Here is a 25,214-nt window from a genome sequence, read left to right as displayed (position 1 = left end):
CCCAGTGTATGTAGAAACCTTGTACATAAGACCAACAATGACATTTTAGACTCTCTTTCTTTACAAACAATGATTTAAGATCGGCTCAGGCAACAGTGGTTTGGATTACCTTTCATTGACAGTAATTGAATCTGTTCAGTTTATTTTGTTTACATGGCCCCAATCCAGAGGTGGGGACTCGAGTCACATGACTTGGACTCGAGTCAGACTCGAGTCGTTAAAATCACGACTTGAGACTTGACTTGAAAAAATGCTGAAAGACTCGGACTTGACTTTGACTTTCATGCCATTGACTTGGGACTTGACTCGACTTGAAGCTGTTTACTTGAAAAGACTTGATATTTTTTACTCAAAGTCTTAAAATTTAAAACACATTATTTATAAAGTGGCGTCATTAATTAATGTCACTCATTCCGTATCAATATGCGCAGACCGTCACTATGGTTTTCCTCTCTCCTTATGTATGTATGTGTACGTAGCTGCAGCACAACCAATCAAATTAACAGGATCTGGACGTTTAAAAAAACGCGGCAAAGCTGCAGAGCTCAGGGAACGAAATACGAAATAACCGCTGGAATATGCTTCCGCGAGTAATTTCTTTTGGCTACGTAGGTTATGAACTTTCGACTAAAAACCGAACTGCAACTTGTAAAACATGCAAGAAGAGAATATCGGATGGAGATGCCACGACGTCCAACTTTGTCCGGCATTTGAAGCTTCACAAAGATCGGTAGGTGGCGCTTTTCTTTTGCTGTAAGATAGTTGACTTTAGCTAACTTCGTGTTAGCATGTGTACTCCGGGTTAAATTGGTGATTATTTACCATAAATCCGGTCCTTCAAATGCCTCCACAAATAATGTGCACCGTGTTAGCTCAGGAAGCCGGTGGATAGTGAGCGGGGCTCCGGAACAGAAAGCAGATTCTGGACCTGAACACAGGGAACAGAGTCTCTCTGTCCCATCATGATGATGAGCCGGGTCTAGTATCATCTAAGGATGGTTGGTGTATTTGAAGACATCTACGTTGGGAAATTATATTGACAATATATTGTTTTGACAGGTTAGAGAAAAGAGGAAAAAACTGCTGTTATGGTTCTTTGTATTGTGCTGTGGAAATGTCAGCATTTTCGTCTTTTTTTTATTGAATATCAAGTTTAACAGAACTGGGCAATAAAGTGGTCCAATTTAAAAATGTTTTTTATACTTTGTGTTCAGCTACACGAACAAATGGTCTATTATTTTAATTTTATGTATAATTGCAAATTATAAAAAATAAAATAAAATAAAAACGACTCGAAATGACTTGAAATTAAAGGTTCCTGACTTGAGACTGGACTCGACTTTTGCCTGTCTTTACTTGAGACTTGACTCGGACTTGAGGACAGAGACTTGAGACTTACTTGAGACTTGCAACACAGTGACTTGGTCACACCTCTGCCCCAATCTAACCAATCTGTATGCCATACTCTGGTTTTTAGCATCATTGAGTCTTTGTTCTGGTGTAACAAATAAGACCTGACACGAATGTTGTCTGTTCTGCTTCCAGGAACAACGTGCTTCCTCATATCATTGAGGCCAAATACCTGGACATCATGGATGCCCAACACATGTAGCTTCACCAGGATTCAAGCTCTGGATCCTCACAGAGTCCATGGGAGGGAGAGAGGAAGAAAAAAAATGGAAAAAGGATGAACAAAAACATATTTTTTGATGCAAAACTATATGGGCGCAAATAGGGGAAAAAACCACGGACTGTTTAGATTTTTTTGTATCCGAGAAGTCCGTTGAAGCACTGGAAACGCGGGGAAGCAGAGAGGAAGAGAGCCGAGAGTTTGGGTCCGATATTTTCCAAAAAGGCGAACAGAATATTTCTCTGTGAAACAAACGTTCTCCAAGAAAAGTGACTGTTCCCGTCTCGCCTCTGTTTCACCACGTCGGATCGTGCGGTGCCATAACAACTCTTATGTTCTCGGTTCACGGCTTCAACCTTTTTATGGTAACACTTTACAATATCCTTTTTGCAGTGTGTGGGGCAGGTGCTTCAAGTATTCGCTGACGCTGTGGAAGTAATAATAATAAAAAAATAAATTAAATAAAATAAAAGAAATGCTGCAAGGGTACATTAGATTGTACCAAGAAAGGGGTTAATGGCACAATGTAGGTATGAACCTGATCGCTTTTTGACACTTTGCACTTATCTTGTCTTTACACAGTTACAGGTGCGTCTCGATACGTCGGAGGTCATTAAAAAGTTCCTTTGTTTTGGTAAATCTGTTTAAAATGCGAGTCTATATGAATGTGCAACAAAAAGTGAGTATTTTTCTTTTCTTTTAGTTGTTATGGAAACCTGTAATGTAGCCTCTCAGAAGTTAAAATTTTTACATAAGACCAATTAAGAGGTATATTTTTAATACAGAAATGTTTTGAGGCATGAGGAGTCTTGCTGATTTAACGGTTTCCAGCTGAAACTGGCCGTTCAAGGATGTTCCAGCCAATGGAAAGTTGAGTGGAAAGGAAAAAAAAAACACAACAAATTTGCGATTTTCTGATTATTTTCTGATTTACCGAGATGCACCTATGTATGGTTAAATGTTTTACCCACATACACTGTGTTTAAAAGTACCTACATACTTTGAACGGGTCAGTTTAGAGCACTGCATTTTGGCCACTGTAAAGTCAGCCTTTTCCTCGTCATTGTGCAGCGTTCCAGCATTTTACATTTCTGCACCTTTTAGCTGTTGCTACGGATGACACTTGCGCACATACATGTTTAGTTTTCGGAGTCATTCCAACAAGTGTCAGCATTTGTACCAGGAGGAGATCACAGAGGGTGTGTTTGCGTGTGTGTGTTTAGGTCATACACACAGTACTTCTCCGTCCTCTGTCTAGTTCTCTGCCAGCTCTTTAGAAAATGTATTTTTAAAGGTGGAATCCATCTTTAGACGAATAATAATAATTTTAAAAAAAAAAAACATTCCACGGGTATATATAATTATTTATAATAATTTAGAATGACAGCACAAACCAAAAACATATAGTGATATCTTTATCTTAATGAGAAGGGGGGGAAAAAATTATCAGAATATATGACGGCAATATATTGAAATATTATCGGTCAATTTTAAATAGAATATTTATTTATCATAATGATAGTTTATCTTTTAGAAATGAAAATGAGGTGTGTTTACCCTGAACTGAGAGCAGTGTGTTACCCTGTTTGCTTCTTTCCATTCCACTGTCTGTGTGTCTTACACTGCAAAAACACAAAATCTCACCAAGTATTTTCTTCTAGTGCAAATATCTTAGTACAGTTGAAATAAGACAAAACTAACTTAAAACTAACTTACAACTAACTTTTCAGTAAGATATAGAAACTTGTTTTAAGTTAATATTGATGAAAAAGTGGCAGATTATTTCACTTAAAACACTTTCCCTATGTGATAAATGGAATAATATGTCAATTGGAACTGGTGATTTGTCATTAATATTAAGGAATTATTGACTTAAAACAGCCATTTATATATTTTGTATTATTTCAAGTGTGCTGGGATATTAGCTCATGAAACTAGAGCAGAAATACTTCAGATTTAGTGTTTTTGCAGTGTACATTTAGCTCTGCCACAGTGTTTACATATCAAAGTCCCGTCCAGCTTCATGTTATCAGCGTTAAAGCTAGTGGAGGAGATTACGGTTCAAAGGTTTGCGACAAAACAGCTAGAAAAAATCCGGATTAAGCTAATCTATCTTTTCATTCTACTTTCGTTTTTTAGCAAGTGTTCAAATACGAGATTTGGAACAACTTGCTCCTGTTTATTTTTTGGGTTTTTTTGTAGATCAGTGCTTGCAAATGTTCTCGTATAGTACTGCAGGAATATGGAGAGCTATATGTTATTAAGAGATAAAAAAAAAATACAAAAAAATCTGAGTACTGGTTTGCTTAAAGCATGTCTCATGGGGTTTTTAAAAAATCTTTCTGCGTAAGAAAAACAAGTAGCAAGTCGAACAAACGGTATCTACACACGAATATAAATGCAACGCTTGACATTCAGCAATACTTTGTATAAAAAACCCCAGGAAGTTCACTGAGGTTGGGGGGCAATTTTGGGATTGAAGCAATGACAGACCAGCTGTCTTTTTTCTTTTTTAACAAAGCAGCACCTTTTCAGTCCAACCCTCCCAGCTGATTCGGTGATTTCACATCGAGGAGCAAAAAAAGAGAAACAAAAAATTTGCCTGTCAGCAGCGACAGTTCTGGGTTTTATTCTGGTTTTGTTGGTTTTAAACGGCAGCTCCCTTCACGCAGTCCTGTTCAACTGTGTCCTACAAACCGTAAGAAAGACGTCCAACTTCAGCTGACGTCTCGCGCTGCGGATCGCGAGGCGTGAAAGAAAATCGAAGCCTTAAGACTGCGCCGATGGACAGAGCGAGAAATGAAAGGAGATGCCGGGCTGTAAAGGAGTACTGCGATGCAAAGTTTAGTTTTTAATCAAACGTTCGTCATGGTTAGTTTCTAAGTTCCGACTGAGAGCAGAGATTTACTGATTCTTCTCCCTACGTGGCGGTATTGTTGTTGTTCCTCGATATCCTCACTGTGCCGGTGATTTTGTTCGGAGTAGCAGCAGACTCCTCTCAGAGGACTCGCCGGTCGAATTCGGAGCGAAAGACATTCTACTCGTGGAAAACCTTCGACTGCCCCGGTCCTCCCGATGGGAAATTTTGGCGTAAACTGTGGTTGTTTTTCGTTCATTCTTTTCCTGATTTCGTATAGCCCTACCTTTTCTAATCATGAATGTATGACGTGTGATTTTTTTTATAATAGCATACTAATTTAGGTGTCGGAAACAGAATCTGTAATTTTGTCAAAAAGATCAGCTATATTTGTAAGCTGTAATATGTATAAAACTGAGAAAAAATGATTATCAAACAGAATGTGTTGGTTTACTATAGTATATATATATAAATATATATAAACTGTATACCGAAAAAGAGAAACTCAAGCTGTTTGCCAAATAAAAGTAGTAGTGATGTTAATATTTACATCGATGTCGTCACTCTTATAACTTTTTGGTAACAATATTAAAACTGCTACATAAAGTTATTAGCAGTTTCTTCTGTTGTTCCTTTTCTCTCTTCTTCTGTCCTTCCTTTCTTCATTCCTTCCTCTCTCCTTCTTTCCTTATCTTTCCATCCTTCCTTCCTTCTGTCTCACTTCCTCCTTTTCTTTCTTTCCTTCCTTTTCTTTAATTTCTTCCCCTCTTTTCCACTCTTCTTCCTTCTTTCCTAACTCCCTCCTTCCTTCCATCTTCACTCCTTTTCCTTCCTCTCTTTCGACCTTCTTCATTTCCTTCCCTCTTTTTTCCTTCTTTCCTTGCTCCTTCCTTCCTCTGTCTTTCTCTTCTGTTCTTATTTCCTTCCTTTCTCTTTATATTCTTCCATCTTTCCTCTTTCTCTTCTTTCCTTATTTCCATCTTTTTGTTCTCTCTGTCCTTTCTTCCTTCCTTCATTCCTCCCACATAAAAATAACACTATTTCTGAAGGGAGCGTCATACCAACAGTAAAACACGGTGGTGGCAGTGTGATGCTCAGGGGTCATTTTGCTGCTTCAGGACCAGGAGGAACCATGAATCCTTCTGTCCACCTAAACATCCTGAAGGAGACCTTCCATCTGGCCATCTGTCGGTGAAACCAACCTGGGTTCTGCAGCTGGATGATGACCCAAAACACACCAGCAGGTTCAGGTCTGAACAGGTGTAAGGAGAACAACATGACTTAGTGGCCTAATTAAAGTCCTGACCTGGATCCAATTGAAATGCTGTGGCATGGCTTCAAAAAGGGGACTCATGCTGAAAAACCCTCCAGTGTGGCTGAATTACGACAATTCTGCAAAGACTCGTCGCAAACGTTTGGTTACGGTTGTTGTTACTAAGGCCGACCCAACCACTTTCAGATATTTGTAGGCAACCACTGTAGGGTTGGATTTTTTTCTGTTCATAATAATAATTATCTTTGTCTAACACTTAAAATAGTTTGATGATCTGAAACATTCTAAGACAAACATATAGGAAGAAAAAAAAAAGCAACCATATTCCTTCAGTTTCTATCGTAGTAAACTGCAATCTTTGTTTTGACGTAAAAACAAACCCAGGATCTCTCACTTTTTCTATTTCTGCTTCAACTGTTTCATTAAATACAAGGATTAAAAACGCTGCTGCTACACCTCCATGATGTTTCTCATGCGACTTTTTAAAAAAAATACTTTTTGAACGAAGTACTTGACACAGACTTTAGAAACATTAGAAAGCTAGTCTGTAATTATCACAGCGGTGTCTGTTCGCAATTCTGCAATTACCTATGGAAATATGCTGAAAGGACAAGATGCACAGTGAATTACCTTAGAAATTGAATTTGCCTCTCCAGTGAACGTCAGCTGAACAGTGTTATTCATATAATTTTTCATCTTCACCTCCATGTTTTAATAACTGTGATGGAGGGTGTTACCACAGTTGGTTCTTTATTTACAAAGATATACGGACCTTAACTGACTGAGGAGCAATAAAATATTTAAAATATTTTAGACAAATATACTAAAAATGACACATTTAGTTTTGCATTTAAAATGCTTTGTCAAGTGTGGTGTGAGTCTTCAGGCTACATTTGTTTAATTTGTCCTTTAAAAAAGTTTGAAGAAAAACAAACAATTTAGGGGAAAAAAAGACTATAGCTGATTTTATTTGACAGTAATCCGAGAGGAAGGAGGCAGAGAAAAGGGGGGAAAAACGTGCAGCAAAGGAACCGAAGACGGAAGCCGACCCGGGACAGGCGCGTCGAGGCCTCCACATCATTCTCTTTGTTGATAATAAGAACACTATTAACATTTAGTGACTAGTTTCAGCATATTAAAAAAATGTTTTGACATATAGATTTAAGATCGAAAGGAATTGTTTACTCAAACAGAATAGTCATCATAGTTGTGTTACCATGGCAACAAGGTGACGCTATGAGTTTAATCTTTGTCTGAGCTCCGTTTGATAATAAATACTTCTCTGCAAATAATAGCCAATTATCACTGAAGGCATTTTAAGCTCGGCCAATTAAACTTGCCTCCCTCTCACAGATGCCGTCATCATACGTTCGATGTATCGTCGTCATTAACAGGAAGAGGGGCTCATAATCCGTATTTTGTCGTCCATTTGGGGTCCATTTTGATATTCAACCTGAAGCACTGTTTAAAATGTGTGATTTCGTTCTCTCTCTTTTTGTGGTGTTCCTGTGTAGTATATCACTAATACTATCAAATAAAATGCAACAGAGAAATGTTAGCAATACTTTTGGCTTTACAATGGATTGAGGAAGTAAAGCCTTTACAAGCAATAATTTGTTCAGATTCGAGCTCAGCTTTGCTAAGCATAAAATATAATAATACGGACAGTAGGATGGACATTTTATTAGAAATATATCATAATCTATTTAGAATACAACATTTGGGATTAGTAGTTGCATTTGTGTGGGTTCCAGCACATATAGGGATAGTAGGAAACGAGAAGGCTGATATAACGGCAAAGAAGGCAATACATAATCCTATTAGTTTTACAGTTAGGATGAGTAAATCGGAAGGGAAAAGTAAAGTCAAAGAAGAGATGTTGAAAATATGGCAGAGAAGGTGGGATAAAGGGTTAACAGGAAGGTGGTTTTATAAAATTCAGGTGGCTGTAGGAAAGAAAAGAATAGGAAGAAGGAAGAGGAAAGAATAATAACAAGGTTAAGGTTTGGTCATACAGGGCTTAATTATTCACTTTTTAAAATACAAAAGCATAAAACTGGAAAGTGTGATTATTGTGAGAAGTCTGAAACAATAGAGCATGTTATTTTAGAGTGTTGTAAGTATGAAGAAGAGAGAAGATGCATGCTGAGAGAGTGTGTAGGTATTAAAGAAAGGTTTAATTTAATAGAATTTTTGAGGAGAGATCTCGGGAGTAGACATATTCAAATAATTATTCGGTATCTTAAAAAAACAAAGCTATTTCATAGGATATGAGTAGAGCAAGTTGGGTGTGAATGTGTAAAGAATATCAAAGAGGGGTATATAAAGCTATAAGCAAGTTGGATAATATAAGCAGGTGTGTATGTGTGGGGGTATGTTTAATCAGGAGTTAATGGAGGGAAAAGGTAGAAAGTGCAAGTTTATAGACCATCTCGAACCACACTCCATACCGGTAAGTGGCGGTAATGCTACTGTAAGTTTGTTGCCAACCGCCAATAAAAACCAAGAAGAAGAAGAAGAAGAAAATGCAACAGCGGCGCATGTTTGTTTTGCAGCGTCCACGTGGCGTCGCTGTTTCACCTAAGTTGCGCGCATTGCCTACGAACCGCTACAAAGCAGGCAGAACATGAAAACAGCCATCAATACGTGACCAGAAGAGTATCTCATTTGACTCGTGACTGCCTGAAGCAATGGGGGGGCTTTCTGTCTGACTGCGAGTCCGTCCGCGCGCGCTGGCGCGCGTGTGTGTCGTGTTGGTTTGGGGGGTCATGACCCTCCAGAGGCGGGTGTTCCTCCGTAAGCTCACAGCTGCTGCTGCTTCTTCTTCGTCTTCTTCTCCTCCTCCATCCTCCCTTTGCTGTCGCACACACGTGCTCAGATTCAGTCAGTCTGCAGCCGTCAACATGGCAGAGGAGGTGAAGAAACTAGCAGCGTACTCTGCCGTGGACAACAACGTCCAGGTACTGTTAGCTAACAAGCAGACATGTTCATATTTTCCTTGAAATGTGTGTGAAGTACAGCCGCTAGCTCAGCCTGTTAGCATAGTTAGCCTAATTCAGATAAATGCACATTATGCCATGTTGCTGTATTGATGTTATCTAACTTGGAGGATTTTAAAGCGACTTAGCTGAGTGTTATGCGGACTTGTTGAGCTAACTCGGTTTGCTTTAAGGACTAAATACACAACAGTTTAGTTAGTTTAGGTTTGGTTAACAATATGATTACATTACAAAGTGTTGAAAACACATTAAGGGGGTGTGAATACTTTCGGAAAGCACTGGAAGTGGAAATACTGTATGCAAAGACAATTTTATATGCATGTCAATTTTTGCTGATCTTTAAATGTGTAAAATATAAAATGGTTGAATGGGTTGTCTCATTTCCAGAACAATCAGGTGGTGGGAGTGGGTAGTGGGTCGACCATCGTGTATGCTGTGGACCGGTTAGGTGAGTAAAGCCTCCATAAGCTTTAATGTGTAACACTGAAAATTAAATCCCTGCAGTTCAGTCTAGTTAAAGTTGCATCAGGTTAATGTACATCTACTACATTCCACCTCCGTATGGAATGTAGTAGATTAGAGTGGAGCTGATAGCGATGCTTATTTTAGTTAAGAAACTGTTACTTCTGCACATTCTTCCTTGTTCACAACAGAACTGAATGGTTGAACAGGATTCAGTTCCGTTTTTAAAATTGCCCCTTGAATTCTGTCTCTCTCCGTCTGTTTTCTGTTTGTCGTCCGAACACAGCCGAGAGAGTTCGACAGGAAAAGCTCAACATCGTGTGTGTGCCCACCTCCTTCCAGGTCAGTCAAAGTACCCAAAACACTCAAGTCTCACTTGACTCAGCGACGTGAACGCTCATGTGTTCACAAATGCTCTGAAGAAGTTGCCACATGATAACCACGTCTTGCTCAAACGTTTCCACAGAACAGTGTGGTTTAGAGTTGAGCCTGTCACGATAACAAATATTGCAGGACGATAAATTATCCCAGAAATGATTGCAATGTTGTTGTTTTGAGACTGTTTTCAAGAGATATTGATCATGGCATAACAATAATGCAAGTTGTCCCTCTCAAAAACTGTTCTAGATGAAGTTTAATTTAGTAGAAAACACTCCACGCTATAACTGCAAGATGTTTTAAATATCCAGAATAAAACGGAAAAACCAGAAACGATAAATGAAAAAGAAATAACGCCCACACACAACCGAAACCGTGAATAAAATAGATTATGATGTCTCTGAAAACAGAATTGTCCTTCAGAAAATATGAATCATCAGAATGAAAATTATTGAGCTAATTTTAATTTATCATGTGATTAATTATCCACTGCTCCAGGTTTAGACTGTCGTTATGTTCTGGTATTAATCTTCCACAGTGGGCGACGTGGTGTAATCTAATCATTTTTTAAATTGTTTATGGTAGGGCTGCACCGATTACGACTTTTTGGCCGATCACTGATATTTAAAAAAGATGGCCAGCCCATTCTGATTTTCGGGCGATACCAATATTTCCTTTTTTTTCCTGAAAAGTAGCTAAATAAATATTGCGACAAAGTTGCTGAGTTGGCAACTGTTAACCGCACACATGCAGACATGACGTTGTCTGTCAGTCTGCCCTCTGTCTTATTTTCAGACCTTTGCTGAGACAGACGAGATCGGTTTCACGTAACTAACGGCCGATCGACAATCTACCAAAATGAATTTTGTCGGTTCAGCCCTCATCCTCATTGGTACTGGACCAGTTTTGTCTTCAGTCATGGACGTGAGGACAATAAAATTCCACGGTTAATTAAAGCAGGACTTCACCTCACCAAAAACACAAGAGGACATTACTTTCTTCTCTATCATTGACGAAACGTGTTCACCTCTACCCATTCTTTCTGAGTTTAGCAGCACCGCCCTGTGGTGAACTCAAACCGAAGCGCTCTCTCCTCCCACAGGCTCGGCAGCTGATTCTGCAGCACGGCCTGGCGCTGTCGGACCTGGAAAGACACCCAGAGGTATGATGAGTGTTGGCGTTATGCCGGTGGAAGCCAAACGCGGCAGTAACTGTGTGCTTCCTGTGCTCAGCTGGACGTGGCGATCGACGGCGCGGACGAAGTGGACGCTGAGCTCACGCTGATCAAAGGCGGCGGGTGAGCGTGTTCTGCCGCGGACGGCTCGGCTCGAGGCCCGCCGACCTTTCTGACCCGTCCTCTCTCCGTTTTGCAGCGGCTGTCTCACTCAGGAGAAGATTGTCGCCGGCAACTCGAAATGTTTCGTCGTCATTGCTGACTACAGGTCTGCATCGGCTAGTAAGAGTGGTGGGAATTGTTTTTCCAGTTTTTAAAGACGCTTGGCTCACGGAAATTCTTTTTTTTTTTTTTGGCGTCCCAGAAAGGATTCCAGAGCTCTGGGGGAGCAGTGGAGGAAGGGTGTTCCCATTGAGGTCATCCCCATGGCGTACGTTCCTGTCTCCAGGGTGATAGCTAAGCGCTTCGGAGGGGAGGTCAATTTAAGGATGGCAGTCAGTAAAGCAGTAAGTAGGATCAATCTTTCTTTCTCACTTTTGCGTCTCTTGCAGAAGTACTTTTCTTGTTGTTTTCACATGAGTTCTTTCAGTGGTGTTAATCTCTTTCCAGTTTAATTTTCAGTCTAAGGTTGCAAATTATTTCTGGAAATTAAGACTGGTAAGAACCTCAATTCAATTTTGAGTCACAATTTGATTGGATTTTGATTCTATTAAGTTAGATTTTGTTGTAGGTAGAACACAAATAATTCATCAGAATACGTCTTTTTATGTATTATTTTCTTCTTTTTCTTGCCCATGCTGCGTTCCATCCCTTGCTGGTACTTTAACCCCAGGAATAAACCTGATCCTCTTTCATTTCTGCGCTCACTATTGTTTTTTTTTTTTTCTTTTACATTATTTTAAAGAAATCTTTATTGTCACAATAGAAAGAGCAAAGTCAGGGAGGAGACATTAGATCAGAGGCCAGCAGCAGGGACGATGATGATGTTGATGATGATGAAGGGTCTTCTGAGGTAAGGACAGATTATGACCAGGCAGGTTTCAGGACAGGAGGCTTGCAGGAAATTCAGAATTACTCTCATTCACAATCCAGAATATTTTTTATTAGAGCTGGCATAGACAGCATACTGTCTAATTTTCCATTTAAAGTAATAGACTTCAGATATTGGAAACATTAGCTTCTTACATTTCTGCGGCATTTGAACTAAAATTTATGCTAATCTGAGCATCATTAGCATTTTCTTTTTGTATTAATAAACATGATAAATTCCTCTGGAAAAGGTCTGACTTAACATATCTGATGTGGAATCATTAAGGATTCTACGCATCAAAATGTTCTGATGATGTGATTGATGGTTTTATTAGCCGTAGCACAAAACGCCCTGATCCTCAACCAGACTCTGAACCTGAATACATGAACAATCGAGTCCATTTTAGGAGACAGATTTACTTTTAGCAAGTGGGAATAATAGTCATAGAAAAAGTGGGGCGACTTTATGGTAAATAAAACAGTGACCAGCGTTTGTGTTCAAATGTCGTGATATAAAAACAACTAGTTTATCTTAAAGTGGAAATATTCATCGGGACCCTAAAATGGAAAGTATCTAACCTGAGGCTGGCCTATTAATTGATTTGATCCATTAATCAAATTTTCTGTTTATAAAGATTTAACTTCTAGAAAATCTGTTTGGTTTTCTTTTTCTTTGTCTACCATTTCACTCCTATTTTTGTAGAATGGAGTGATGTCTACCATCTTGTTTTGCAGCGTGTATTTATTTGGACTTCAGATCAACTTCCAGAAGGGATGGTTGAAATGAAAGCAAGTTTTGGAAAATATTTTTTTGTCATTTGCAATTTGTTTTTGAGAGGAAAAAAGGGGGGGGGAACAAAGAAAATTGCGATTTTCTTTTTTTTTTTGTACTTAAACTCTAAAAATGACCAGCGGTGGTCCACTGATGTCCACTGATGTCGAGTGCAGACACGCCCAGAGACCTGGGTTAGGCGACGCAGTCGGGCTTTCGCTGCTCCTTTCACTCTGAGCGGAACCAGGCCGTGTGCTTTCTGGCTTGCAGGGTCCCGTCGTCACCGACAACAGCAACTTCATCCTGGACTGGAAGTTTGAGCACGTCCAGAACTGGAGCGAGGTCAACACCGCCATCAAGATGATTCCTGGTGAGGAACGCTGGTCACGTGAAATCCCCAGAAAAGTTGCTTCGTGCACAGAGTGAACGTTCAAAATGTTTCGATTCCTGATGGCATTGAGACGGTTTTCGTGTCGTAGGTGTGGTGGAGACGGGGCTCTTCGTCAACATGGCCGAACGGGCGTACTTTGGGATGGAAGACGGAAGCGTGAAGGTTCGGAAGGCTCCCATCATCTAATGAGTTGGCCACAGGCTCCGCCCACAAAGTGCCACGCTCACAACCCAGCTACAGCACGGGAGCTCACTGACCTCGCAAAATAAGTTCCAAACTAAGAACTGATTTACTTTCACGTTCAGAAGGTGCTGCTTCTGATTTTATGGGTGTTTTTTTTTTAAGTGCCTGATGAGAAAAAGCTAGCTGGCAGATTTTACTGTTGGAGGAGTTTTGACTGAACAGATGCAGAACTGGGTTTTAAAGCTGACCGGGTCACCGGAGTTTAGCTGAATAGAGCAAAGCTGTGCCTTTTGATTTTAAAATTACATTTAAAAAGCCTCGCTGCATGTGTCGCGTTAGTGTAACGATCCAAAATACACAGAAAAACACAGATCACACTTCAAGAGTGAAGCAGTCAGGTTTGAACCTTCAGATGCATCTACGTACAATCTATCAAAACAAAGTCTGACGTACCGTAAAGAGCAAAGGTGAGCCGTAAAATGTTCCCTCTAAAAGCAGAAACGACGCATTCTTCTGAGAAGCTAAATGTTCAACAAGAACACTTTGGCATTCATCATTTTGTGGCTCATTTTCCATTTCCTTGTCAAAAGGAAAAGAGATGGTAGTGAAAAGGTTTAGAAAATGCTGGCGGTTTCCTCCTCGGTTGCATCAACTCCTCTTGCGGCTGTTTAGAGGAGTCAGCTGAGAAGTGTGCGGCTTCACAGTTTGTCACATAAACTGTCTATTGTTTGATTCTTTTGTGCCTGTGGCAAACTTACGTTACAGTTTCTCCTCACAGCAGGTGTCTGGAAGCAGGAAGTCTTGTGCCATAAGCTCATTTTAAAAACGAAAACCAGTGATGATGGTGATTAATTCAAAACAACAAACAACCTTCCAACACAAATATAGTGGGCAAATCTCAAAAACTGAGATTTGTGTTGCTGTTTAGATCTTTCAAATAAATCAGGTTCCCTCTATTTGCCTTCTATTTTGGTTCTCCTTTACGGGCTTTTTAAAAAAAAAAAAAAAAAATGGTACAGCAGGATTTTCTACATACTAGATTACTGTCATAGGTTGCATCCGTTTTAAATTGATGATACAGTGCCTCATACTGTAATTTGATGCTTGCATATATATATTATTAACTGTAGGAGACTGAAAACGTCACATCCTGGCTAATGTGATACCAATAAGACGTTTTTCAGTTTCCAAAAAAGCCACTGTTGAATTGAAACCGTGAAAGTTGTCTCTGTGACTCTGCGGTACATCAATAAAGTTTCTGAAGGGAAAAGCTACGTTCTAAAAACAAAAATGAACAAAAATGACACTGTGCATGAATACCTTTGCACCAGCAGCTTTTTCTTTTTTTAACCAGTTGACTGTGATTTTTTTATTTTTTATTTTTCCTTGTAACCGATACCGGACCAAGTTATAACCCATGCTTGTTTCATGTCTGAATTGTTGGAACATAACTTGCTCCAATAAAAGTTGAGTGTGAAAAAATGTTTCATGATCTAAATAATTATTATGGTTATTCATATTTGTTGGAAGTTTTTTATTGCGAAAATGAGATGAGATGAACAAAATGTTCCGTCAGATGAGGGTTTGAAGCATTTTCAACATTTTGTAAAGTTCACTACTTTTCTTGTCTTAACTAAAATAATGAAGGAGTTTACAGACTAAAACGTATTTTAAAAGTGCAGATTTTACCTTGATTAAATTATAATTTATAGCAAAACAGAACAACTTGAGGCTCTGTAGATGCTCTAAATTGATTGTACAGAAGTCTGACTAGCAGATTTTAGATGGAATATCGCTCTGTGACCAGGAGGTGGTGCTAAAAACACAAACTTCATAGTTAGCAGCGAACAGCTCACTTTTATATACATTGACTCACTGAAGTCACTCAAAAAAAGTTGCTTTCCTGATTACATTTGTGTAAAGTGGCGTCGGAGACATTAAGTAATGCAGGCATTATGTCACTACACTTTGTTTTGTTTTTTTAGAGAAACAACTCGTGACCAGGAACAGGAACTGTACCGCTTTGACCTTAAGCCACGTTGAAGATTTTATGTTGACTGGTCCTGACAACCACGCTGAGTGACATCTTGATGAACCAATCCAGCTCATCCGAGATGTCCAAATCAACCAATGGCGTCGTCGCTTCTCGAAACGACCTTTCTATTTGACGGAAAGCCTCACATCCGACCAACCGGCGACAGGAACTGCCATCAGGGACTTTTTTGCGTCAGCTCTGACAGGACGCCTGAGTCTACGTAACAGGCAGCGAATCAGCCAATCGCGGTCACTGTTTGGGGGGCTGGTACGCGCTGAGCCCTTCCCTTTGACTGATGAATACCTAATCCAATCAAATTCTGCTTAGTGTGCGAGGATACGTGATTGGCAGCAAATTGCGCAATGAGAGAATAGTACTTTAAATGTGACGGCAAGAATGATTTTTAGTGTCCAATCCCAGTGTAGAAACAAGGCGGGATTTAGAGTAACCAAGGCAAGACTCAGTCTAGTATAAAGGGAATAACATGGTGTCCCAGAGGCTGTTTATGTTTACTTAAAGAACACGTTCAAGTGGGGCGTATTTCTAGACACAGAGAAATTTTTTATATCGTTTGAGTTTTTTACACTTATTTTATTTTCATGTTCAGATTTACTTGCTTAGTGGCATGTAAATCAGCTACTTTACTAATGTGCCAGTCTTACAAATGGAAAGGGGGCTTCACTTTGGAAGCGTGAGCATTACCCTGGTGCTCCTGCTGCTGCTGCTGCTGCTGAAAGCGCTCATAGGTTTCGGGACTTCGGAAGCTCAGGGCTCCGCCACCGGACTGGAGCCGGGGTCCGACAGCCGGGGTTCGGCGGCGACCTCGGGAGAACATGGTCCCACCGCGGCCGTGGAAGACGTCTGCATGGAGAACACGGGCAGCGCGGTCACTGGAGCTGACGTTACGGTGGAGGACGATGAGAACTGGTCTGCAGGGGAGGCCGAAGAATCCCGCGGAGAAAGTGACGGAAATGTTCGACTTACGAGGTAATTACAGTACGAATGCAAATAGAGCGACACAGCTAGTAGCTTGAAACCCATTATCGGACACTGTCGTTTAAGACCTGGAAACACATCCTATTCCCAGTGTGACACATAAGCCTGTTCATATTTAAAGCTAAACAAAGATAAAATGTTGAAATAAAAAAGCCAAAAGAACCGTTTATTGTGTTTGGCACACTTTTGGAGTATCCTTCCGCCATAGTGCTGCACAGAAGTTATTGTTTATCTATCTGGTAATGCTTCATTGACTCATAAACTGCTTTTTAATTTCCAATTTTACTGTATAATTTATCAGTCATTTTGAAAATGTGTTGGGAACCAAATGACTAAAGACTGATGAAATATGCCAGCAGACTGTCAGAGATGAAAACTGAGATAGCGCGATGTTGACAAGTGTGTCCGAAAATGGGTTTGGGGAGTCTTTGGATAAAATTGCGTAAATATAACTGCACCGTTTGGGTTGCCATTCGTTTGGGGTTAGCTAGTCGTTATTCTTTATAGATATACACAAATAATATAAGTTTTGTTTTTAAGTTTGGCGTGTCAGGTCAATACAAGCTTCATCCTTTCGATCAGAAACATGCAACGGAAAGTTCCGTCTGCAGTCTGCCGAAAGCGTGTTGTAACAGTTGAAAGTGGAAAGTGAGTATGGAGCGCCAATAGTGCCGCAATGTTGCATGTAAATATTCTTTTTCCCCAAGCAAAAGTTAAGCTTGAAATAAGTGCATATGTTAGATATATCCAATATCTAACATGTGATATCTGTGCGTAATATTTCCAAGAAATAAATGAAATGGCTAAACAGATCCGACCAGTCAACATGCAAAACAAGTAAAATTCAGACCAAATACTTTGAGAAGTGTAATGCTAGCCATGCTCACAGAGATGACCAGATATTGTTCATAGATTCATAGATTGTTCATAGAAATAAATAGTGACATAATATTGCTTTTTGTGAATATAGTATGTTTTCTTTTGTTCCATATATTTCAATCATTTTCAGTCTAGTTAACCATCATTATCTAATTTAAACCCTGAGCAGAGCATCACTACTTATGTTAGGTCCTTGTTTACTATTTTTATACATGATATCACTAGGTAATGGTTTAATTATTTTTGCAAATATTGTTGCTTTTGGACCAGGGTCCTGAACTGACTTGTAATTCCATTTTTTTGAGGTGTGTTGAATGTTGTTTTGATTGAGTACGTCTTGTCCCACTTTTGCTGTCCTTCAGAACTTAAACAGTTTTGAGGTTTCAAAAACAGATTAAGTAGTTTCTCAGGTTTACAAAAATGTGGCATTATTAATAGTCTAACACCCGCAAACTTGTTGTTGCTATATCTCTTTCATGTCCTTATTTTACTTCAACTATCACTGTTATTCCTCTGGTACCGTTGCTCTATAAAGACCTCGTTACATTTCCAATTCAGTGGAAGCCTTCCTCCTCACCTGGCAACAGAGGAAGCATCTCATGCTGCGGTGTGTATTGCCTCCTGTCAGCTGCTTAGGTAAATCGGTCTGTTTACGGTATTAACAATCGGTTCACGTGGAGTTTTGGAGAAGATAGTGACTGTGGATTGAGGGATATAGAAGAACAACATAAAAGCTGTTTTCAACATGACTTTAATCTATCAGGATATCAACTTCTTCCAGTGTACGGAGTTGTACTTGTGCTGTTCTTACTGTGTCATCTGTGAAAATCCACCGTAAAGCTGTTAGTCAGAAGTTGAATGTCTCACCCTAGACCACACAGCAGCTGCTGCTGCTGAAGTGAGCTGCAGCGCTGGGCACACTGGGTGCAGCACCAATACTGTCTTCCTTGGTAAACAGGAGGTTCAACTCCCACTGTAGGTGTTTGCTGCAGTGTGCTCCTATTATGGTATTTATTTATTTTCCACAGACAATTGCAGCTGTGTTAGGTTAGGTTGAGATACAGCCTCGTGGACCCTGATTATTCCAGTGGACTTTTTTTTTTTTTTTTTGGTGCTGGAAGTGTAAAAAGTCCTACACTAAATTATTCTCTGTGTGATATTCCAAACATTCTGTTAATCTTTCATTCGGGAGCTTCACTGAAGTTATCAAAGTGGAGACCTTGTTGGAGAGTTGGTTGAACCTTTTGAAGATTTCCAGCACCCTTTCTGAACTTTATGTTCAGATTTATTGCGGCTGGATTCACTTTGGCAGTTCAAAACGCAGTCCTGGGTAGGGTGTGTGTGTGTGTGTGATAGTGCGATCGGGTGAATGTGGCTCTAGTGTAAAACGATTTGAGTGGTCAGTATGTCTAGAAAAGCGCTTTATAACTTCAGTGCTTTTATCAAAGTCTGTCCATTTAACCTTTCCCTCAGATTGCAGCTCCATGATGACACCCGACGAGGCTCGGCCTGATAGGAAATTCCAATTATGTGATAACCTCGAGTAAGTTTAACATAGTGTTACAGTAGCAGGAACATTTTAAGTGAGTGCATAACATGATTGCAGAGCTAATTGCTTTTGTCTGTAAAAATAATATACAGAGCGGTCCGGGTATTTATGGACATTAGTGATTAGCTAAAATCTGTAAATATTTGAGACCACCTCTAAGACACTTAATAGTTCAAACACCTAATACATATTAATATGCATTAATACTCACAGTGGAAACCATCTTGGCGCTACTGCAGAAGCTAACGCCCACGGTTTTACTTATATCCGCTCTCAGGGATACAGCCAATCAGCTCAAAGGAAAATAAATAGAGCTTCTGGATTGGATGCTTTGCAAACACTAGCCAATAGCATGTCAAGTAGCATTACAAAAAGGTATGTCAGCTTCCCAAGCTAATACAAGCTACTAATTATAATAATCTAAGTATAACAAGCTAATGCAAGCTAACATACATGTAGCAAACTAATACAAGCTAACATAGGTATAACAAGCTAAATCAAGCTAACATAAGCATTACAAGCTTATGTTAAGCTAATATAAGTATAACAAGTTTGTATGAGTATACAAATGAACATAAATATAATAAACTAATATAACAGGCTAATGTAAGCTAACATAAGTATAACAAGCAGATATAAGCTAACATACTAATACAAGCTAACATATGTATGACAAGCTACATCTAGCTAACATAAATGTAATATGCTAATGCAAGCTGGCTTTAAAAAGCTATTTGGTCTTATTTCATTATTTTCAGACAATTTTGAATGCAGTGGCATCCTCACAGATGGACTCAAGTAAAACCTCAATCTAAAAACCCCCACAAACAGTCTGGTCACTTTAGCCATTTCTCTGGTGTGTCATTGATGTGACTTTAAAAATACTGGTAAAAGAGAAAGTTTTAAAACTTTAAAAAACCCTGGTAAAAACAACAACAAACTGGGTGTTACATCCTTACCCTGGTAAAACCATCTGAATCCTTACTCCCAGCGAGGGGCCACTGAGAATGCTACACTGTTAGTCATTGGAATCTCCTGTCTGAAAGAATAGAGGTTTTTAATTTTTATGCATATTTAACCTGGGAAAGGACAAGTAAGCAAAATATTTCCCCCCCATTTCTCTTCCATGTTTTTCTACAGAACAAGTGATTTTCTGTGTTTAACGGGCAAAGTGGAAGTTGTGCTCTACTAAACACCATGTCTTGTTATAAGAAGCAATAAAACTAAAGTGCTTGAGCTGAAGAGAGAGGCTGCAGTTTGCTTGGAAAGAAGCAGAATATTCCCGTCTGTCACCTCAGCAGCCGCAGGAAAAACTCCTGAACGTTCATCCTGGTGGTGGTCACACCCTGCTCCCTCTCTGCACCTTCATCTCCTCCTGTGCACCTCCTCCTCGTCCTCCTCCTCCTTCCTTTTCTCCCCCCCTCACCATGTCACTTTCCGCGTCACATTCTTAACGTATTCTTTTCCAAATATTAGCTGTTAGCGTTTAGAAACGGCTTCAATTTCCACTTTACCTTAGATGCTTCGATAAATGTCTCCACAAGTTTAGGAACAGAGTTTTCTCACCAGGACAGAAACCAGTAGAATGTATAATGTTTTTTGTTAAAAACTTAGAAATAAAAAAAAAATTTAAAAAACACTTTTCGGGGGCTTAATGTGGGTGTTAAAACATGCAGAGAGCGTCTGCACCTCATCCATCTGCATGTCTCTGTTGGATTGTGTCTCCCCTTGAAATTATTCTCTTTGTCTCTCGCTCTTTTGAGTTTAGTCTCGCTCACATCTTACCCTTTGCTTCTTCACCCGACGCTCTCATACATACACATTGCTTTTTAATGTCACCCCTCGGGTATATAGTCTGCTGCATACAGCATGCAGTCTTTCCACCTGTCTGGAAACAGGAGCGCGCGCGCTCTCCGCTGGCTTTTTCTTCTTGGCACCAGAATTGGATTGTTGGCTTTTGGAAGCTCGTCTTGCCAATTACAACTTTCAGTTGAGTTTAAAAAACAAAAAAAAATCTGCTGTGGCTCAATTATGCATTCGTTTTCTAAGGGATGTCGGACATAAATCTTGTTACACAAATAAGAATTCAAAGTTTAGACATCTCATAATTTTCAAACTATTTTCATTTCTAAGTAAAAAAATATATATATATTGTGCTTTTGTGTAATTTATCTAAATAGTTTTTGGGGTTTATTAAAATTGTCATCTAAGAATTAAAAGTTTGAAAACTGTAAAGAACTCATTATCTTACCTGAGCATGACAATTGAGATCCTCAATTAGATTTTTATCATGAGTTTTACTATCCCTTTAGGTCAGAAAGGTTTTATTCTCAATCTGTTGCCATAAGTTGGTTTACTAAATATCTTGTAAAAAGAACACCTCAAACTTATTTCTATGTATAAACCTTTTTATGAATATTTTTAATGTTTTCATCGCATTATCACAACAGAAGACTGAGCTTTTGTTTTCGGTCAACTATGCCTCATTATATCAAGATTATGAAATTTTACGCTTGTTTATCATCGTACTAACAGTTTTACTATTTCATTTGATAGATGGCAAGATTTTAAAACATCCTTCTATTGCGACATCTCAAAATGTTGGAAATAATATGAAATTAAAGAATTTTTAAAGGTGAGATTTTAAACTTTTCATCTCACCTCAGTAGGTCGAAAGCAAAGTTTCAAGCTTGTTTTCTTGTAGTGACTGATGAATGTAATGGGATTACTGTTTTTTGCTATGGTGAAAGTTTGATTATTTCATTATGTTGAGATTAGATATTAAACTAGTGGCGATAATGGTTTAAATGTGTTTTCTTCATTGCGCTTTTGTTGGGATTACAGCTTCACTAACTCTATTTCAGACCGTCGTTTTGCTACCTGATCTGCCCATGTTCTGTGCACCTCACATTCCACACAAAAACCCAAAACTCCAGACATGATGAAGAGTAAAGCGTGGTACTGGGTGGAACGTGAAGACAGCTGCAGAAGCAGCAGGAGTGTACAGTGCAGACAGAAGTGCCACATGACCTTCCAGAGTCCATTTGAGCTGACAAATGTGTTGCTCGGCAGAGTCTGATGCAGGCAACATGTAGAGGGCGGTGCACAGCAGCTTTGCTTGTATTTAAATCATTGAATGAATTGAGCGAAGATTGTGCCACAGAACTTAGGCTACGTCCACACAGCAGGTCTTCGTTCCAATTTTTTTTTTTTTTTTTGGTGAAATACATTTCTTTTTCATGTGGTCGTTCATACTAATTAAATACGCCCACAATCAGACGTCTGTGTGAACAATCCACGGCCCCAATGGCGACCCACATATGCAGAAGAAGAAGAACGTAGACGTCGGATAGCAGCGCACTGCTTACGGACTTGATAATGGACGACGCCATCTGTGGATACATTTTCAAATGATTGAACATCGGGAGCTGACAGTTTTGTCAGTTGGGGCTGTTCAGACTGCCGTGAAAACGTCAGACATGGGTCGCATTTACCTGTTGTGTAAACGTAGCCTTGTACATTGCTCAATGCCACGCCCCTTTGGTTCCACAATCTCAACTCCATGCTCTGAAAGCGCACCGGGCTCATAACGGCGATGGATCGACTTAAATGATGTAAAAACATCTGAAGTTGAGTTCACTGCAGAACTATGATCTGAACGGGGCTCGCGTTTAATATTGAGATAATAAAACAAATTTCCAACCTGTTTTTGCGCTGTTAATACAGTACATCTGCTTTCTCACAAGTCAGTAATTTGATTTAAACAAATTCTGTTGCAATGGCTTTAGTATGTGAAGAAAACGGGATTTCAGGATTGTTTTTGAGTGATATGGAGAGTGCTCGAGCTTGTTTTGTCAGGATACGTTTCCTTGTATTCCAGTGTCTCGACACAGTGAGAGATTCAGGCTGTTGTTGCCATTTTGAATGGCATTGCCTCATTAGGTGAGCAAGGTTTTAAAAGCAACTTGTCTTAACAGTATGTGGAGCAGCACTGCCACACATGATCCCAGAGAGTCATGACAGGAGTTAGCAACTCAATCAACAACCAAAAAGAAACATTTTTCCCCAGTATAACTGCTTTGTCATTTAAAGAGATTTTTGCTGTTTTTGTGATAAGAATCTGAAAATTACTTCACTTTTTTTTACCCCTCCAGGGGTCTTTTGTGGGCTCCAGTGTCCCCTATATGAAAGTAGGCTGACAGGAAAGGGGGAAAGAGAAGGGAGAAGACATGCGGCAAATGTCACCAGGTCCAGGAATCGAACCCGCGACGGCCGTGTTGAGGACTCAAGGCCTCCAAACATGGGTCGCGCTAACCACTACGCCACCACGGCACGCCTGAAAATTACTTCACTTTTAAAGCGAGTTGTTTTCAGACAGCTTTGTTGTTCCAAACTTAAGGAGACTTGAAAATAAAAAATAAAAGTAACTTAAAACAGAAGAAGCTAAGCTGTTGTGTCAATAGCTGTGAAACCATCAAGGATTTCTCCTCAGTATGAATGAGGTCAGCCACCACTTCCTCCCACCGTTCCTTTCAGTACTTCACCGTCAGTCACCTCCTTTCCAATCCAAACAGACCCAATCCTGTAACATCTCTTATTAAATCATAATTCAGTTTCACTTTTGAATTTGCTTAAGTATGCTGTACCTCTTTATCCACTCTGGTTTTATGTTTGCTAACAGAATCACAGTTTAAACCACCTGGATAAATTTGCCTTATTCCAAACACGATCACTTCAAACACACTCTCACATCCAGGTGTCAACATCTTTTTCTCAAAGTCTGATATTTGCAGTTGTTGTCTTTTTCATCCCCCCCACCATCTATCACTGTACCTGTTATCTATAAATATTCTAGATGTCTGCTTTGATCCGGCTTTCAGATGGTGACGCGCGGCGCTCTTGTGTCGCCTTGTCAGCTGTCACCCCACCTTTCCTCTACCGTCTAAGCGTCGGAGCCTCGCGCTCCGGAAGCTCGGCGTCGCACCTGTCGGCGTGTTCGCCTGCGTGTTTTGAACCCGTTTTCGTGTTCTCATGCGACGGTCCTTCCCAGCTTTGATGCTCCGTCTCCCGGGGCCCTCCGCTGGGGCAACGGCGCAGCTCAGGGAGCACTTCCAGGTGAGACTAGAGAGGACGGTCGTTCTGTGTGAACCAACTACCCCCACCGGCAACCTTTCAACCCCCACCACCCCCCTCTCTCACACATCCATCTCCACACACACACATACACATTCACACCCCCAGGGCTCTGTAGCTGCAACAGCTCTTCTGGGCCGCCTTGCCCGGGAGCCGGCTTCCAACAGCCTCCACTGCTTAGCAACAGCCAATCGGCCAAGCCGGGCAACTTGTTAGCCAATTGCAAGGGAAAGATTGGGTCAGTGCTCAGAATTCGAGTTGGCCACATGGGTCTGGTTACAGTAAGGTAAAGGATGGAGTGAAGACATTCTTTTTTTTTTAACTTTATGGTGCTCTGCTTTCCGATGCTGGGGGAGATGTTGTGTGGTTTATTAATAGACACTGTCCCTAAAATAACAGGTCACAGTGGGGATGATTGATCTACCTGTCAAGACTCGATAGAGTCGCCTGAACTGGGTTCTTCACGGTTGGGGTTTGTTGTTGATTTATTCATGCAGATTTTGGATTTGTGTGACAATAAGAACAGAATATTGATTTGTTTTCCCCTTTATCAAGCATTTAAGGACGTTTCTTGAGTTTTTTAGCTCTTTCTCGTCTTGAAATGTGTTTATCTTTGGTGACACCAACTAATGACACTGAGCGGTCTGGTCGTGGCGATGCGCAGCAGCAGAAGTCACAATCAGAAGCGATGGCGGTTTTAAACGCGATTATCAGTTGGAAGGAAATTTATTAGGTCAGTGGTTATTTTGGTACGTCGGCAGGACCCTTCTCTCGCAGCACTGCAGTATGGGTGGGGCAGAGGCAGAAAGGTGTGAGTCTCCGAGAGAGGGAGAGAGAAAAGGGTGCGTTTAAAAAACACAGTGGGCTGAGGGTTAGTAGGACCACGCTGTCTTGTTTTCACTCTCACCGTCTCATCACTGCTTAGCAACAACCAGTCATATCGGCGGCTCGGAGCGGACTCGCGGCCAATCAGCAGGCGGGAGCGTGGCGCCACAGAGTTTGGATTTTACCACGTGCGACGGGAGGAGAGAGAGGGATGGCAACACTTTCACATGGTTGTGTGTGTGTGTGTGTGTGTGTAGGAAGAAAGATTTTTTTTCTGGGTAGAAGTGCAGCAACTTTTTCTTCAAACCACACCCTTTACTCTCTGCTGCACTGCCACCGATGGATACAAGGTCGATGTTTCAAAGCAGATTGCTGTCAGTTATTCCACTGCTGAAGTCAACACCATGAATACTAGATACTGATCCGTTTTGTTTAGGTTTATGGAGCAGTAAAATTGGGTTTTTGCCTTTGCATGGACCAGTATGAGAATCCCACAATTCCCCCGCTACTGACAAGTGCTAACCTTGAGTAAAGTTATTTATTTCATATATTCATTCAAGAATTTTAAATAAAACCAGTTATCATGTTATGATTGCTTTTTTGTGACAGAAAATGTTTTTTTAATATGTACAACAAGTTTGTTTTTTGC

General features: G+C 40.2%; 3 protein-coding genes and 1 long non-coding RNA gene across 9 annotated transcripts in view; all 4 read left to right on the top strand.

Moving 5' to 3' along the window:
* The window catches only part of slc4a11 (solute carrier family 4 member 11), a 148,883-nt gene extending 143,847 nt beyond the window's left edge, over window positions 1–5,036 (top strand). For all 5 annotated transcript variants that reach the window (XM_028001596.1, XM_028001600.1, XM_028001598.1 and 2 more), the window contains one exon: window positions 1,546–5,036. In XM_028001596.1, coding sequence (XP_027857397.1) covers window positions 1,546–1,612 — 67 coding nt within the window. In that variant the 3' untranslated portion in view covers window positions 1,613–5,036. The remainder of the gene's footprint in view (window positions 1–1,545) is intronic.
* A 3,364-nt stretch (window positions 5,037–8,400) lies between these two features.
* On the top strand, window positions 8,401–14,632 carry rpia (ribose 5-phosphate isomerase A (ribose 5-phosphate epimerase)). Of its 2 annotated transcripts, XM_028001623.1 has the most exons (10): window positions 8,401–8,720; window positions 9,147–9,207; window positions 9,508–9,563; window positions 10,702–10,761; window positions 10,832–10,896; window positions 10,973–11,041; window positions 11,138–11,279; window positions 11,699–11,785; window positions 12,845–12,944; window positions 13,054–14,632. In XM_028001623.1, exons 1-10 carry the CDS (start codon window positions 8,529–8,531, stop codon window positions 13,149–13,151), a joined length of 930 nt encoding a protein of 309 aa, XP_027857424.1. In that variant the 5' UTR covers window positions 8,401–8,528; the 3' UTR covers window positions 13,152–14,632. The 2 variants fall into 2 exon arrangements, with proteins under 2 accessions (XP_027857424.1, XP_027857425.1); XM_028001624.1 differs by lacking the exon at window positions 11,699–11,785 and having other exon boundaries at window positions 8,410–8,720.
* Window positions 14,633–15,630: 998 nt separating this feature from the next.
* The window catches only part of eif2ak3 (eukaryotic translation initiation factor 2-alpha kinase 3), a 39,189-nt gene continuing 29,605 nt past the window's right edge, over window positions 15,631–25,214 (top strand). Inside the window, exon 1 of the mRNA XM_028001595.1 lies at window positions 15,631–16,170. Coding sequence (XP_027857396.1) covers window positions 15,848–16,170 — 323 coding nt within the window. The 5' untranslated portion in view covers window positions 15,631–15,847. The remainder of the gene's footprint in view (window positions 16,171–25,214) is intronic.
* Window positions 18,364–20,748, top strand: LOC114134818 (uncharacterized). Its single transcript, XR_003593475.1, has 2 exons — window positions 18,364–18,601; window positions 19,748–20,748. It is a non-coding gene; the product is annotated as an uncharacterized LOC114134818 (long non-coding RNA).

Source organism: Xiphophorus couchianus, chromosome 19 (genome assembly GCF_001444195.1).
Source record: "Xiphophorus couchianus chromosome 19, X_couchianus-1.0, whole genome shotgun sequence".
Taxonomy (NCBI): Eukaryota; Metazoa; Chordata; class Actinopteri; order Cyprinodontiformes; family Poeciliidae; genus Xiphophorus; species Xiphophorus couchianus.
Note: the sequence above shows the minus strand (reverse complement) of the source record. Positions and strands in the feature narration are given on the sequence as shown.

Bases quoted from the DNA above. Each gene is read 5' to 3' on its own strand.
- rpia (XM_028001623.1), top strand. From the start codon at position 8,529: ATGACCCTCCAGAGGCGGGTGTTCCTCCGTAAGCTCACAGCTGCTGCT. The intron at 8,721-9,146 runs GTACTGTTAGCT...TCTCATTTCCAG, and splicing joins CCGTGGACAACAACGTCCAG to AACAATCAGGTGGTGGGAGT. The intron at 11,786-12,844 runs GTAAGGACAGAT...TCTGGCTTGCAG, and splicing joins ATGATGAAGGGTCTTCTGAG to GGTCCCGTCGTCACCGACAA.